The sequence below is a fragment of the Salmo salar genome, chromosome ssa12 (assembly GCF_905237065.1).
Source record: "Salmo salar chromosome ssa12, Ssal_v3.1, whole genome shotgun sequence".
NCBI classification, from domain to species: Eukaryota; Metazoa; Chordata; class Actinopteri; order Salmoniformes; family Salmonidae; genus Salmo; species Salmo salar.
This window is the reverse complement of record NC_059453.1, coordinates 94,503,019-94,516,710: the sequence shown is the minus strand read 5'-3', so window position 1 is coordinate 94,516,710 and position 13,692 is coordinate 94,503,019. Positions and strand designations below refer to the sequence as shown.

At 42.8% G+C, this 13,692-nt stretch overlaps 1 protein-coding gene across 1 annotated transcript in view; it reads right to left on the bottom strand.

Annotated features, from left to right (window-relative positions):
* Positions 1–11,425, bottom strand: part of LOC106566212 (dedicator of cytokinesis protein 3) — a 398,163-nt gene extending 386,738 nt beyond the window's left edge. The window contains exon 1 of the mRNA XM_045691962.1: positions 10,630–11,425. Coding sequence (XP_045547918.1) covers positions 10,630–10,666 — 37 coding nt within the window. The 5' untranslated portion in view covers positions 10,667–11,425. The remainder of the gene's footprint in view (positions 1–10,629) is intronic.
* Between the last annotated feature and the right edge of the window lie 2,267 nt (positions 11,426–13,692).

The following is a 13,692-nucleotide window of genomic DNA, read 5'->3' as shown; positions in this document are numbered from 1 at the left end:
AACAACCACAACATTAACCACAACATCAACCACAACAACAACCACAACAACAACATCAACCACAACATCAACCACAACAACAACCACAACAACAACCACAACAACAACATCAACCACAACATCAACCACAACATTAACCACAACATCAACCACAACAACAACCACAACAACAACATCAACCACAACATCAACCACAACAACAACCACAACATCAACCACAACATCAACAACAACAACAACCACAACATTAACCACAACATCAACCACAACAACAACCACAACAACAACATCAACCACAACATCAACCACAACAACAACCACAACAACAACATCAACCACAACATCAACCACAACATTAACCACAACATCAACCACAACAACAACCACAACAACAACATCAACCACAACATCAACCACAACAACAACCACAACATCAACCACAACATCAACCACAACATCAACCACAACATCAACCACAACATCAACCACAACATCAACCACAACATCAACCACAACATCAACCACAACAACAACCACAACAACAACATCAACCACAACATCAACCACAACAACAACCACAACATCAACCACAACATCAACCACAACATCAACCACAACATCAACCACAACATCAACCACAACAACAACAACAACATCAACCACAACATCAACCACAACAACAACCACAACAACAACATCAACCACAACATCAACCACAACAACAACCACAACATCAACCACAACATCAACCACAACATCAACCACAACAACAACCACAACATCAACAACAACCACAACAATAACAACAACATCAACCACAACATCAACCACAACATCAACCACAACATCAACCACAACAACAACATCAACAACAACATCAACAACAACATCAACCACAACATCAACCACAACATCAACAACAACATCAACCACAACATCAACCACAACATCAACCACAACATCAACCACAACATCAACCACAACAACAACATCAACCACAACATCAACCACAACATCAACCACAACATCAACCACAACAACAACATCAACCACAACATCAACCACAACATCAACCACAACATCAACCACAACATCAACCACAACATCAACCACAACATCAACCACAACATCAACCACAACATCAACAACAACATCAACCACAACAACAACCACAACATCAACCACAACATCAACAACAACATCAACCACAACATCAACAACAACATCAACCACAACATCAACCACAACATCAACCACAACATCAACCACAACAACAACAACAACATCAACCACAACATCAACCACAACAACAACCACAACAACAACAACAACGACAACAACGACAACAACCACAACAACAACCACAACAACTACAACCACAACAACAACAACCACAACAACAACCACAACAACAACCACAACAACAACAACAACAACCACCACAACAACCACAACAACAACAACAACCACAACAACAACAACCACAACAACAACCACAACAACAACAACAACCACCACAACAACCACAACAACAACAACAACCACAACAACAACCACAACAACAACAACCACAACAACAACAACAACCACAACAACCTTGAAAACTTGTTGTTTTTCTCACTTTTTTTCCCTCTTAAAGTGGCTTTCTTTCTTACACAATGTGAACGCAGCAGAGAAGTTTTGGCTGGCTAGATGTCGGTTGTTATGGCGACGGCGGATCATCTGGGCCAGGGTTCCGCAGGCAGGCACCTCGTCACCCCGCTCGGTTCCATAAGTGTCACCATAACAACAACGGAACTCTCCATCAGAATGCCACCATGGTCAGAAGCTCTTCATCTGGGCTGAGTCCAAAATGGCACCCTATTCCCTATATAGCACAATACTTTTGACCAGGGCCCCTAAGGATATGGTCAAACAGTAGTGCACTATATAGGGAATAGGGTGACATTTTAGACCCATCCTGGGTTTGTATTGAAGATAACCCCCACATCCATCCACTCATTCAACAACACTAGCTGATTGTGTGGCAGGATTCAGGAACGCACAAAAATCATTACCACAACTTCACATGTTAAAAAAAACACTATTTTCCCAGACGACTGCAAGACCATCAGACAATGAGCAATGGCAGCTATTCCCAGGAGAGGGACCCCCTCGAATATCAGGCCTGAACAGGAGAGGGACCCCCTGAAATATCAGGCCTGGACAGGAGAGAGACCACCTCAAATATCAGGCCTGGACAGGAGAGAGACCACCTCAAATATCAGGCCTGGACAGGAGGGACCCCTGAAGTATCCGGCCTGGACAGGATGGAAGAAGCCACAGAGAGATGTAGGCTGTTAAACACTTCCGACAGGCAGAGAAAGAACAACTAAAACGTCTCCAAGATAAAAGATAACGTAAAGTCTCTGGTTCCCCGTGGGATTCAGACCATCAAAGCCTGGGCTAAATTTCCTGTTGTAACATTCTTTCCCAATGTTGGACACTGTTTGTACAGCTCTCACAGAGTCTCTCTCTCTCTCCCTCTCCAGCTCCTCACTAGCTCCTCTCCAGCTCCGGGCATCAGCCTTTCTTCAGCAGGCTGCACTAGACATATCAAAAGAAATATGATGCGCTGCTTCTTTTTAATATTTGAGGAAAATGTAGGATTCGCCGGGCGGCGTCTCGTGAAGAAACTAACGGATTAGGTCAGGAGCCTTTGCAGCTAGTGTCGGGAAGAGAGGTGTGTGTGTGTGTGTGTGTGTGTGTGTGTGTGTGTGTGTGTGTGTGTGTGTGTGTGTGTGTGTGTGTGTGTGTGTGTGTGTGTGTGTGTGTTTGTGTGTGTTATAGCTGTCAACAACACACACACCCTCCCTGAGATTGTCTTCACCTAGACGATGACGATAGAATAATACTGAACAAAAATATTGTCACGTCTACTCACGCTACTCTTCTCTGGCGCTCATTGTTGCCAGGTTACCTGAGACCATCGTTACGCGCACCTGCACCTCATGAGACTCACCTGGACTCCATGACCTTCCTGATTTCCTCCCTGATATCTGTCACTCCCTCTTTGGTTCTTTCCTCAGGCGTTATTGACTCTGTTTCATGTCTGTACTACTCGTGGTTCTTGTTTTGTACCATGTTCGTTTATTTATTAAATTATTCACTCCCTGTACTTGGTTCCCGATTCCGAGAGTACACGTTACAAATATAAACGCAAAATGCAACAATTTCAAAGATTTTACAGAGATACAGTTCATATAAAAGAAATCAGTCAATTTAAATGTATTCAAGCCTTAACCTATGGATTTCATATAACTGGGCAGGGGCGCAGCCACGAGTGGGCCTGGGAGGGCATAGGCCCACCCACTTGGGAGCCAGGCCCACCCACTGGGGAGCAAGGCTTAGCTAATCAAAATGAGTTTTCCCCCACAATAGGGCTTTGTTACAGACAGAAATAAATAGACATAATTATCAAACAAAGAACGTGTGTGAGTGTTGGATTGTGCCGCTGGCGATCCGTTAATAAAGAACACCTAGAAAATGTTGCCGACTGGTTTGTTTAATTTAAGGAGTTTTACTTTCCATCCTTAAGTATATTTTAGCCATTACATTTACTTTCGATCCTTAAGTATATTTTAGCCATTACATTTACTTTCGATCCTTAAGTATATTTTAGCCATTACATTTACTTTCGATCCTTAAGTATATTTTAGCCATTACATTTACTTTCCATCCTTAAGTATATTTTAGCCATTACATTTACTTTCCATCCTTAAGTATATTTTAGCCATTACATTTACTTTCCATCCTTAAGTATATTTTAGCCATTACATTTACTTTCCATCCTTAAGTATATTTTAGCCATTACATTTACTTTCCATCCTTAAGTATATTTTAGCCATTACATTTACTTTCGATACTTACGTATATTTAAAACCAAATACTTTTAGACTTTTTCTCAAGTAATATATTACTGGCTGACTTTTACTTGAGTCATTTTCTATTAAAGGTATCTTTACTTTTACTCAAGTATGACAATTGGGTACATTTTACACCACTGGAATGAATTATATACATTGTAGAACTAAAAGGTTGAACTCTACCAAACATGTAACTGGCCTACTATGTATCTTTACTTTACAGTAGAGAACATCCACAACATGTACTGTAGGTACTTTACAGTAGTAGAGGAATATCTATGTTGTAAACATCCACAACATGTACTGTAGGTACTTTACAGTAGTAGAGGAACGTTACCACAGACAGCCCTCAGGCGTCACCACAGACAGCCCTCAGGCGACACCACAGACAGCCCTCAGGCGTCACCACAGACAGCCCTCAGGCGACACCTCAGGCGTCACCACAGACAGCCCTCAGGCGTCACCACAGACAGCCCTCAGGCGACACCTCAGGCATCACCACAGACAGCCCTCAGGCGACACCACAGACAGCCCTCAGGCGACACCTCAGGCATCACCACAGACAGCCCTCAGGCTTCACCACAGACAGCCCTCAGGCATCACCCCTCTGATTCCAGCTACTGACACACACACCTTCATTCTTTACCTTTTGATATCAAAACTGTGTTAAAAGGAAACATAAACCAGAACTTTCTCCAGATTCAATCTCCTGACCTAACACTAATGTACTGTAGCTACAGTATGTTGTTTTTTTTATTTTTTTATTTCACTAAGGGTTTAACCAGGTAGGCAAGTTGAGAACAAATTCTAATTTACAATTGCGACCTGGCCAAGATAAAGCAAAGTAGTTCGACAACATACAACAACACAGAGTTACACATGGAGTAAAACAAACATACAGTCAATAATACAGTAGAAAAATAAGTCTATATACAATGTGAGCAAATGAGGTGAGATAAGGGAGGTAAAGGCAAAAAAAGGCCATGGTGGCAAAGTAAATACAATATAGCAAGTAAAACACTGGAATGGTAGATTTGTAGTAGAAGAAAGTGCAAAGTAGAAATAGAAATAATGGGGTGCAAAGGAGCAAAATAAATAAATAAATAAATACAGTAGGGAAAGAGGTAGTTGTTTGGGCTAAATTATAGATGGGCTATGTACAGGTGCAGTGATCTGTGAGCTGCTCTGACAGCTGGTGCTTAAAGCTAGTGAGGGAGATAAGTGTTTCCAGTTTCAGAGATTTTTGTAGTTCGTTCCAGTCATTGGCAGCAGAGAACTGGAAGGAGAGATGGCCAACGGAGGAATTGGCTTTGGGGGTGACCAGAGAGATATACCTGCTGGAGCGCGTGCTACGGGTGGGTGCTGCTATGGTGACCATTGAGCGGAGATAAGGCGGGACTTTACCTAGCAGGGTCTTGTAGATGACCTGGAGCCAGTGGGTTTGGCGACGAGTATGAAGTGAGGGCCAGCTAACGAGAGCGTACAGGTCGCAGTGGTGGGTAGTATATGAAGCTTTGGTGACAAAACGGATGGCACTGTGATAGATTGCATCCAGTTTGTTGAGTAGGGTATTGGAGGCTATTTTGTAAATGACATCGCCGAAGTCGAGGATCGGTAGGATAGTCAGTTTTACGAGGGTATGTTTGGCAGCATGAGTGAAGGAGGCTTTGTTGCAAAATAGGAAGCCAATTCTAGATTTAACTTTGGATTGGAGATGTTTGATGTGAGTCTGGAAGGAGAGTTTACAGTCTAACCAGACACCTAGGTATTTGTAGTTGTCCACATATTCTAAGTCAGAACCGTCCAGAGTAGTGATGCTGGACGGGCGGGCAGGTGCGGGCAGAGATCGGTTGAAGAGCATGCATTTAGTTTTACTTGTATTTAAGAGCAGTTGGAGGCCACGGAAGGAGAGTTGTATGGCATTGAAGCTTGTCTGGAGGGTTGTTAACACAGTGTCCAAAAAAGGGCCAGAAGTATACAGAATGGTGTCGTCTGCGTAGAGGTGGATCAGAGACTCACCAGCAGCAAGAGCGACATCATTGATGTATACAGAGAAAAGAGTTGGCCCAAGAATTGAACCCTGTGGCACCCCCATAGAGACTGCCAGAGGTCCGGACAACAGGCCCTCTGATTTGACACATTGAACTCTATCAGAGAAGTAGTTGGTGAACTAGGCGAGCCAATCATTTGAGAAACCAAGGCTGTTGAGTCTGCCGATAAGAATGTGGTGATTGACAGAGTCGAAAGCCTTGGCCAGGTCAATGAATACAGCAGCACAGTATTGTTTCTTATCGATGGCAGTTATGATGTCGTTTAGGACCTTGAGCGTGGCTGAGGTGCACCCATGACCAGCTCTGAAACCAGATTGCATAGTGGAGAAGGTTTAGACCAAAGGGGGTATACTGTTGTGTAGTGTACTACTATGGTGTAGTATTTTGGTGTAAAACTATAATGTAGTAATGTAGTGTAGTACTGTAATGTTGTACTGCATTGTAGTACTGTAGTGTAGTAGTGTAGTACTGTAGTGTTGTACTGTAGTAGTGTAGTACTGTAGTGTAGTAATGTAGTGTAGTACTGTAGTGTAGTACTGTAGTAGTGTAGTACTGTAGTGTTGTACTGTAGTGTAGTACTGTAGTACTGTAGTAGTGTAGTACTGTAGTGTAGTCATGTAGTAGTGCAGTACTGTAGTGTCGTACTGTAGTAATGTAGTGTAGTACTGTAGTGTTGTACTGTAGTACTGTAGTATTGTAGTGTAGTTATGTAGTGTAGTACTGTAGTGTAGTACTGTAGTGTTGTACTGTAGTAGTGTAGTACTGTAGTGTTGTACTGTAGTACTGTAGTATTGTAGTGTAGTAATGTAGTGTAGTACTGTAGTACTGTAGGGTAGTACTGTAGTAGTGTAGTACTGTAGTGTTGTACTGTAGTGTAGTACTGTAGTGTAGTACTGTAGTGTTGTACTGTAGTAGTGTAGTACTGTAGTGTAGTACTATAGTGTAGTACTGTAGTAGTGTAGTACTGTAGTAGTGTAGTACTGTAGTGTAGTACTGTAGTGTTGTACTGTAGTAGTGTAGTGTAGCACTGTAGTGTAGTACTGTAGTAGTGTAGTACTGTAGTGTAGCACTGTAGTGTTGTACTGTAGTAGTGTAGTACTGTAGTGTAGTACTGTAGTGTAGTACTGTAGTGTAGTACTGTAGTAGTGTAGTAATGTGCTGGATAGCAGCAGCAGTGGCTTGTGCTTTTAGACAGCAGCTGTGCCACATTTCTAATGACTTAGAGGGAATACAGTATGCCCTTATCAAGGGGAAAACCAAGCTTTCACAAGACATTACATGACACATAGGTGTAGGGGCATCATGGAACCAGAGAAACCAGAGGCATTTCCACAGTGGAAACTGCACGCACGCACGCACGCACGCACGCACGCACGCACGCACGCACGCACGCACGCACGCACGCACGCACGCACGCACACACGCACACACGCACACACGCACACACACACACACACACACACACACACACACACACACACACACACACACACACACACACACACACACACACACACAGAGGAAGTGCCCTGGGTTAGACAGCTCATACAGCCAGCCTGGTCATGCTTGGTTGAGCAAATAACAATACCAAGCAATAATTAGCAGAAAATATGCCATTCTACTGGAACTGAACAAGGCTTACTATGCCTTCTGGGTAAATGCATCTGGCTTTGTATGTTATGAGTGTGTGTGTGCGTGCGTGCCCTCTGCCAGCTCTCTGCCAAAACCATAACAGACCTGAGACTCCAGCTGCCATCACCGTGAGGGAATGAAAACATCACTCGGTTCATAATGACAACGGAGCTGTCCAGTCGTCAGCCTGCTGATCCCTACACTCTAGAACCAAAAAGGGTTCTTCGGCCGTCCCCATATGGGAGACCCTTTGAAGAACCCCTTTTGGCATCAATTTAGAACACTTTTGGGTTCCATGTAGAACACTTTCCACATAGGGATTCTGTGGAAAGCGTTCTTCACATCTTAATTCTGTTCCACCCTCTTCATACCTTTATCCACCCTCTTCATACCTTTATCCACCCGCTTCATACCTTTATCCACCCTCTTCATACCTTTATCCACCCTCTTCATACCTTTATCCACCCTCTTCATACCTTTATCCACCCTCTTCATACCTTTATCCACCCTCTTCATACCTTTATCCACCCTCTTCATACCTTTATCCACCCTCTTCATACCTTTATCCACCCTCTTCATACCTTTATCCAGCCTCTTCATACCTTTATCCACCCGCTTCATACCTTTATCCACCCTCTTCATACCTTTATCCACCCTCTTCATACCTTTATCCACCCTCTTCATACCTTTATCCACCCTCTTCATACCTTTATCCACCCTCTTCATACCTTTATCCACCCTCTTCATACCTTTATCCACCCTCTTCATACCTTTATCCACCCTCTTCATACCTTTATCCACCCTCTTCATACCTTTATCCACCCTCTTCATACCTTTATCCACCCTCTTCATACCTTTATCCAGCCTCTTCATACCTTTATCCACCCTCTTCATACCTTTATCCACCCTCTTCATACCTTTATCCACCCTCTTCATACCTTTATCCACCCTCTTCATACCTTTATCCACCCTCTTCATACCTTTATCCACCCTCTTCATACCTTTATCCACCCTCTTCATACCTTTATCCACCCTCTTCATACCTTTATCCACCCTCTTCATACCTTTATCCACCCTCTTCATACCTTTATTCTGTTCCACCCTCTCCACACACACGTACTCCCCCTCCCCCCAAAACACACACTTATATCAAAGCCAGATGCATTTATACAGTAGTTATATGTACATTTGTATTTATGTATTTAACTAGGTAAGTCAGTAAAGAACAAATTCTTATTTACAATGACGGCCTACACCGGCCAAACCCGGACGACGTTGGGCCAATTGCGCACAAGCCCCTATGGGACGCCCAATCACGACCGGTTGTGATACAGCCTGGATTCGAACCAGGGTGTCTGTAGTGACACCTCCAGCACTGAGATGCAGTGCCTTAGACCACTGCACCTGTCTGGGAGCGCGCACACACACACACACACACACACACACACACACACACACACACACACACACACACACACACACACACACACACACACACACACACACACACACACCATGAAACAGGGTTGGTTATGCAGACTCCCTTTAGACTCAGTAATGTAGGAAAACCCTCCATAACCCTCCAGTCCCCCAATACTGATTAAATGAGGACATACCAGTTATCTGTGTGTTAACTCTTTACTGTCTGAAGTGATTAGAGGGGAAGCATTAACTCCCTGGAGGCAATAGGGTACGGTATTGGCCAGTCACAATGTCAATTTCCACACATGTAGACAGGCCTTCAGGCTTATATTAAAGAGAGTGATCATAAAATATAAATTCAATAGAATAGAATACTTTATTTTGCAATCAAAGAGTGCTGGTTTATTTACATTGTAAACTGCACAACAGGACTATTTGAACTGTAGTTTGCTGAGCCTATGGTTAGAGTAACCAATGTAACTACAACTTTCCTCTCTGTCTTTCACTCCGAGTGTGATGCAGGGCATGTCTTTGACTGGTTGGTGAGAACTCAGTGTGTGCTGGGCTGCCTGGCTGAAGGGCCCGGGGCCTGGAAGTGCTTTCAGACTGAATCCATTCCCTTACAAAGAGCCATTTATTAGGTGGCCAAGCTGAATAGCTGTTTTCAATGCTCAGCCACAATCTCTCATAGTCCCTTTGGAGAGCATCCATGAGTCTCTCTCTCTCTCAGGCTTGGTTTTCCCATAAACCTATCTTCGTTCCTATGAAAGATGTGGGTTGTTTTGGGGTCGTTTCTGCTTTTTTTTAAAGTTGTGTTGGTCTGTGTAGAAATAAAATGTGGTTAAGAAGCTTCCTATTTAACTCCAATTTCCCGCTATTCCAGAGTGTTACTCTGCTGCGATGAATTGGACTTGCTAAACAGCCTGTTGTCAGCAAAACAGTATTTCCTTTCCTTCCCCTGCTCTCAATGGCTTTGAGACACAGAGTAGAAACCACTGTCTGTCACTTAATGATACATGGAGGTCTGGCTGTTCCATGTCCACTCTTCAACCATATTCTAACAGTGATTTTATGTCAGTAACTCAGCATTAATAGCCTACTGTCAGCTGGTTGGTCACTGGCTCCTCCAGAAATATGTGTACCATAGAATAGAATAGAATAGAATAGAATAGGCATTTCTCTATCTCTCCTATTCATGGAACTGAGCAGCGCACCTGTTGTAAAGGTACTTTCCCAACGCCCTCTGTTGGAGATGGAAGCAGTAGCTTTGACTTCTTCGATTAAAACAGTGACATCACGAAGTCCTTCCAACGTTTTTTTTTAGGTCGTTGATAAAAAGAAGCAGGAATAGCCTAGGGCTACAATGTTGTCCAATGTCTTCTAGACGCGAGATAACGTGACAGTTTGGAAAAGAAAATGTGCAGAAATGTCAACACGTGTTTGGCTGCTGGCTGGGTTCAGTGCTCCCACCAAGACCTGAACATATAGGGACATAAACTGTTCTATTCCAGTATTGAACCGTGAGGGACAGACTCGTTGAATAGAGACAGACAGACATAGGCCTAAATAAAGGGTATATTATTTAGGTTAAAACAATAAACTGAATTTAATAAACTCACCAACTCCGATTTTCTCCTCTTCCGTCGGGGTCCACATGATCCTGGTGAAATTCCAGGTAAACCAAGCACGGGTTCGCCGTTATCATGGGAAAAAGAACCGGGAAAAGTTGCATAAACCGCTCAGATCCACGGAAATATATCACTGCGTCTCAACGCCTGCAAAAAAAAGAAAACCAAAGTGGAATGTACGTTCATATTTCGCCTCTCAAACTACGCATTTTTTTCTGGTCCGGTCGTCAGTCAGTCAGTGCATCTTGCTGTCATCCGACAAGGTTGACTCAGTCTATCGCAGGAAGTGTTAGGTTGTCATCCTATCCGGCTGAGGCTGTCACTTCTGTGCGGATCCCTTCTCCCAACTCTTATCAATGCAGCCGCAGCATCTCCCGCGGTCCACTGCCAGGATGGAGAGAAACACCTTCTGTATTCATTTATTTCAAACCTCCGGTACACAGAAACACAGCACAGCAGGCGAATTTTCTATCTGTCGATCCCAAACTCGTTTTTGAGTCGGATAAATTGATTTAAAACGGTCCTATATCGCTATGGAATAACAAGTCGACCATGTAAAGACCACGGAGAGTGAATGTCGCAACAGCACTGAGAGAGAGAGAGAGAGAGAGAGAGAGAGAGATGTCCAGTTGTTTACGATGTAACTGGAGTGTGTGAACGGGATACTCAATGCAGTCACCGCTGCGCCATCTTTTAGCCTATCCACATAACGCAAATTGCCAAATAGTTCATCCTTTGATGGGACACAGATGGGGCATAGAGACAGTTGGCATATCTTAACCTAGATCTGTCTCCTCTCCTGGCTTTAGTTCCTATAATGAGCTTTGGTTTGGGATGTGTTATGTGGTGCTGTTTTGTCTCTCTCTGATCTGTGTTTGTGTGTGTGTGTGTGTGAGAGAGAGAGAGAGAGAGAGAGAGAGAGAGAGAAAGAGGTGCCAGCTGATGCTGTCCAAGTTGTTGTCTTTACAAATGAGTCCATTTGTCTTCCTTACACACACACACACTCAATAACAGTTAGAAAGCAACAGGGTTTTATGGAAAACAGCGAAACCGTTAAATCAATCACAGAACTAAATGGGCACTGCAATGGCATTTCTATTGAAGGCATATGGCATATCATTTCACGAGTTTTCACGTTCCTTTACATGTTGTCACGTTACCTTCACATACAATCACAAGAAAACACTTTTGGAACACTTCACATGTGGAATTCATGTGGGGTTTTTTCCTCTGTAAGGGTTGGTTCAAGATGAAGAAAGACCTTGGGATAACAAGCTCTGTAGACCAAGATGTGTCTCAAATGGAATCATATTCCATATATATATATATATATATATATATATATACACTTATTCTGATCAGAACCCTATAGGTCCTGGTGAAAGAAGTGCACTATACAGGTAATAGGGTGCTATATGGGATATGATCTGTCTTTTCACAGACATAAACAGCATCTGCAGAAGAAGTAGAGCCAATGTACTATCGCGTTCCCATAGTCGTGTACTAATCACGTTCCCATAGTCGTGTACTAATCACGTTCCCATAGTCGTGTACTAATCACGTTCCCATAGTCGTGTCCTAATCACGTTCCCCATAGTCGTGTACTAATCACGTTCCCATAGTCGTGTACTAATCACGTTCCCCATAGTCGTGTCCTAATCACGTTCCCCATAGTCGTGTACTAATCACGTTCCCATAGTCGTGTCCTAATCACGTTCCCATAGTCGTGTACTAATCACGTTCCCATAGTCGTGTCCTAATCACGTTCCCATAGTCGTGTACTAATCACGTTCCCATAGTCGTGTGCTAATCACGTTCGATATATATATAATTTTTTATTTAACCTTTATTTAACCAGGTAGGCTAGTTGAGAACAAGTTATCATTTACAATTGTGACCTGGCCAAGATAAAGCAAAGCAGTGCGACACAAACAACAACACAGAGTTACACATGGAATAAACAAACATAGTCAATAACACAGTAGAAAAAAAGTCTATATACAGTGTGTGCAAATGAGGTGAGATAAGGGAGGTAAGGCAATAAATAGGCCATAGTGGCGAAGTAATTACAATTTAGCAATTAAACACTGGACTGATAGATGTGCAGAAGATGAATGTGCAAGTAGACATACTGGGGTGCAAAGGAGCAAAAAACATTTTTTTTTTTTTTTTAAATAACAATATGGGGATGAGGTAGTTGGATGGGCTATTTACAGATGGGCTATGAAAAGGTACAGTGATCTGTGAGCTGCTCTGACAGCTGATGGTTAAAGTTAGTGTGGAATCAACAGGACCCTGAACAGCTTCTATCCCCCCAAAGCCATAAGTCCGCTACATAGTTAGCCCCGACAGCTATTGGTTAACTATTTAACGATCTGCATTGACTCTTTTTTTTGCACTTACTTGTTTTTGACTCATCACATACTCTGCTGCTACTGTTTGCTATCTGACACTTTATTCCTAGTTATTATCCCTAGTTATGTGCAGCGTACCCCTGCACATCGACTCAGTACTGGTACCCTGTGTATATAGCCTGGTTATCATTACTCAGTACTGGTACCCTGTGTATATAGCCTGGTTATCATTACTCAGTACTGGTACCCTGTGTATATAGCCTAGTTATCATTACTCAGTACTCAGTACTGGTACCCTGTGTATATAGCCTGGTTATCATTACTCATTACTGGTCTGTGTATATAGCCTAGTTATCATTACTCAGTACTGGTACCCTGTGTATATAACCTAGTTATCATTACTCAGTACTGGTCTGTGTATATAGCCTAGTTATCATTACTCAGTACTGGTACCCTGTGTATATAACCTAGTTATCATTACTCAGTACTGGTACCCTGTGTATATAACCTAGTTATCATTACTCAGTACTGGTACCCTGTGTATATAACCTAGTTATCATTACTCAGTACTGGTACCCTGTGTATATAGCCTGGTTATCATTACTCAGTACTCAGTACTGGTACCCTGTGTATATAGCCTGGTTATCATTACTCATTACTCAGTACTGGTACCCTGTGTATATAGCCTGGTTATCATTAC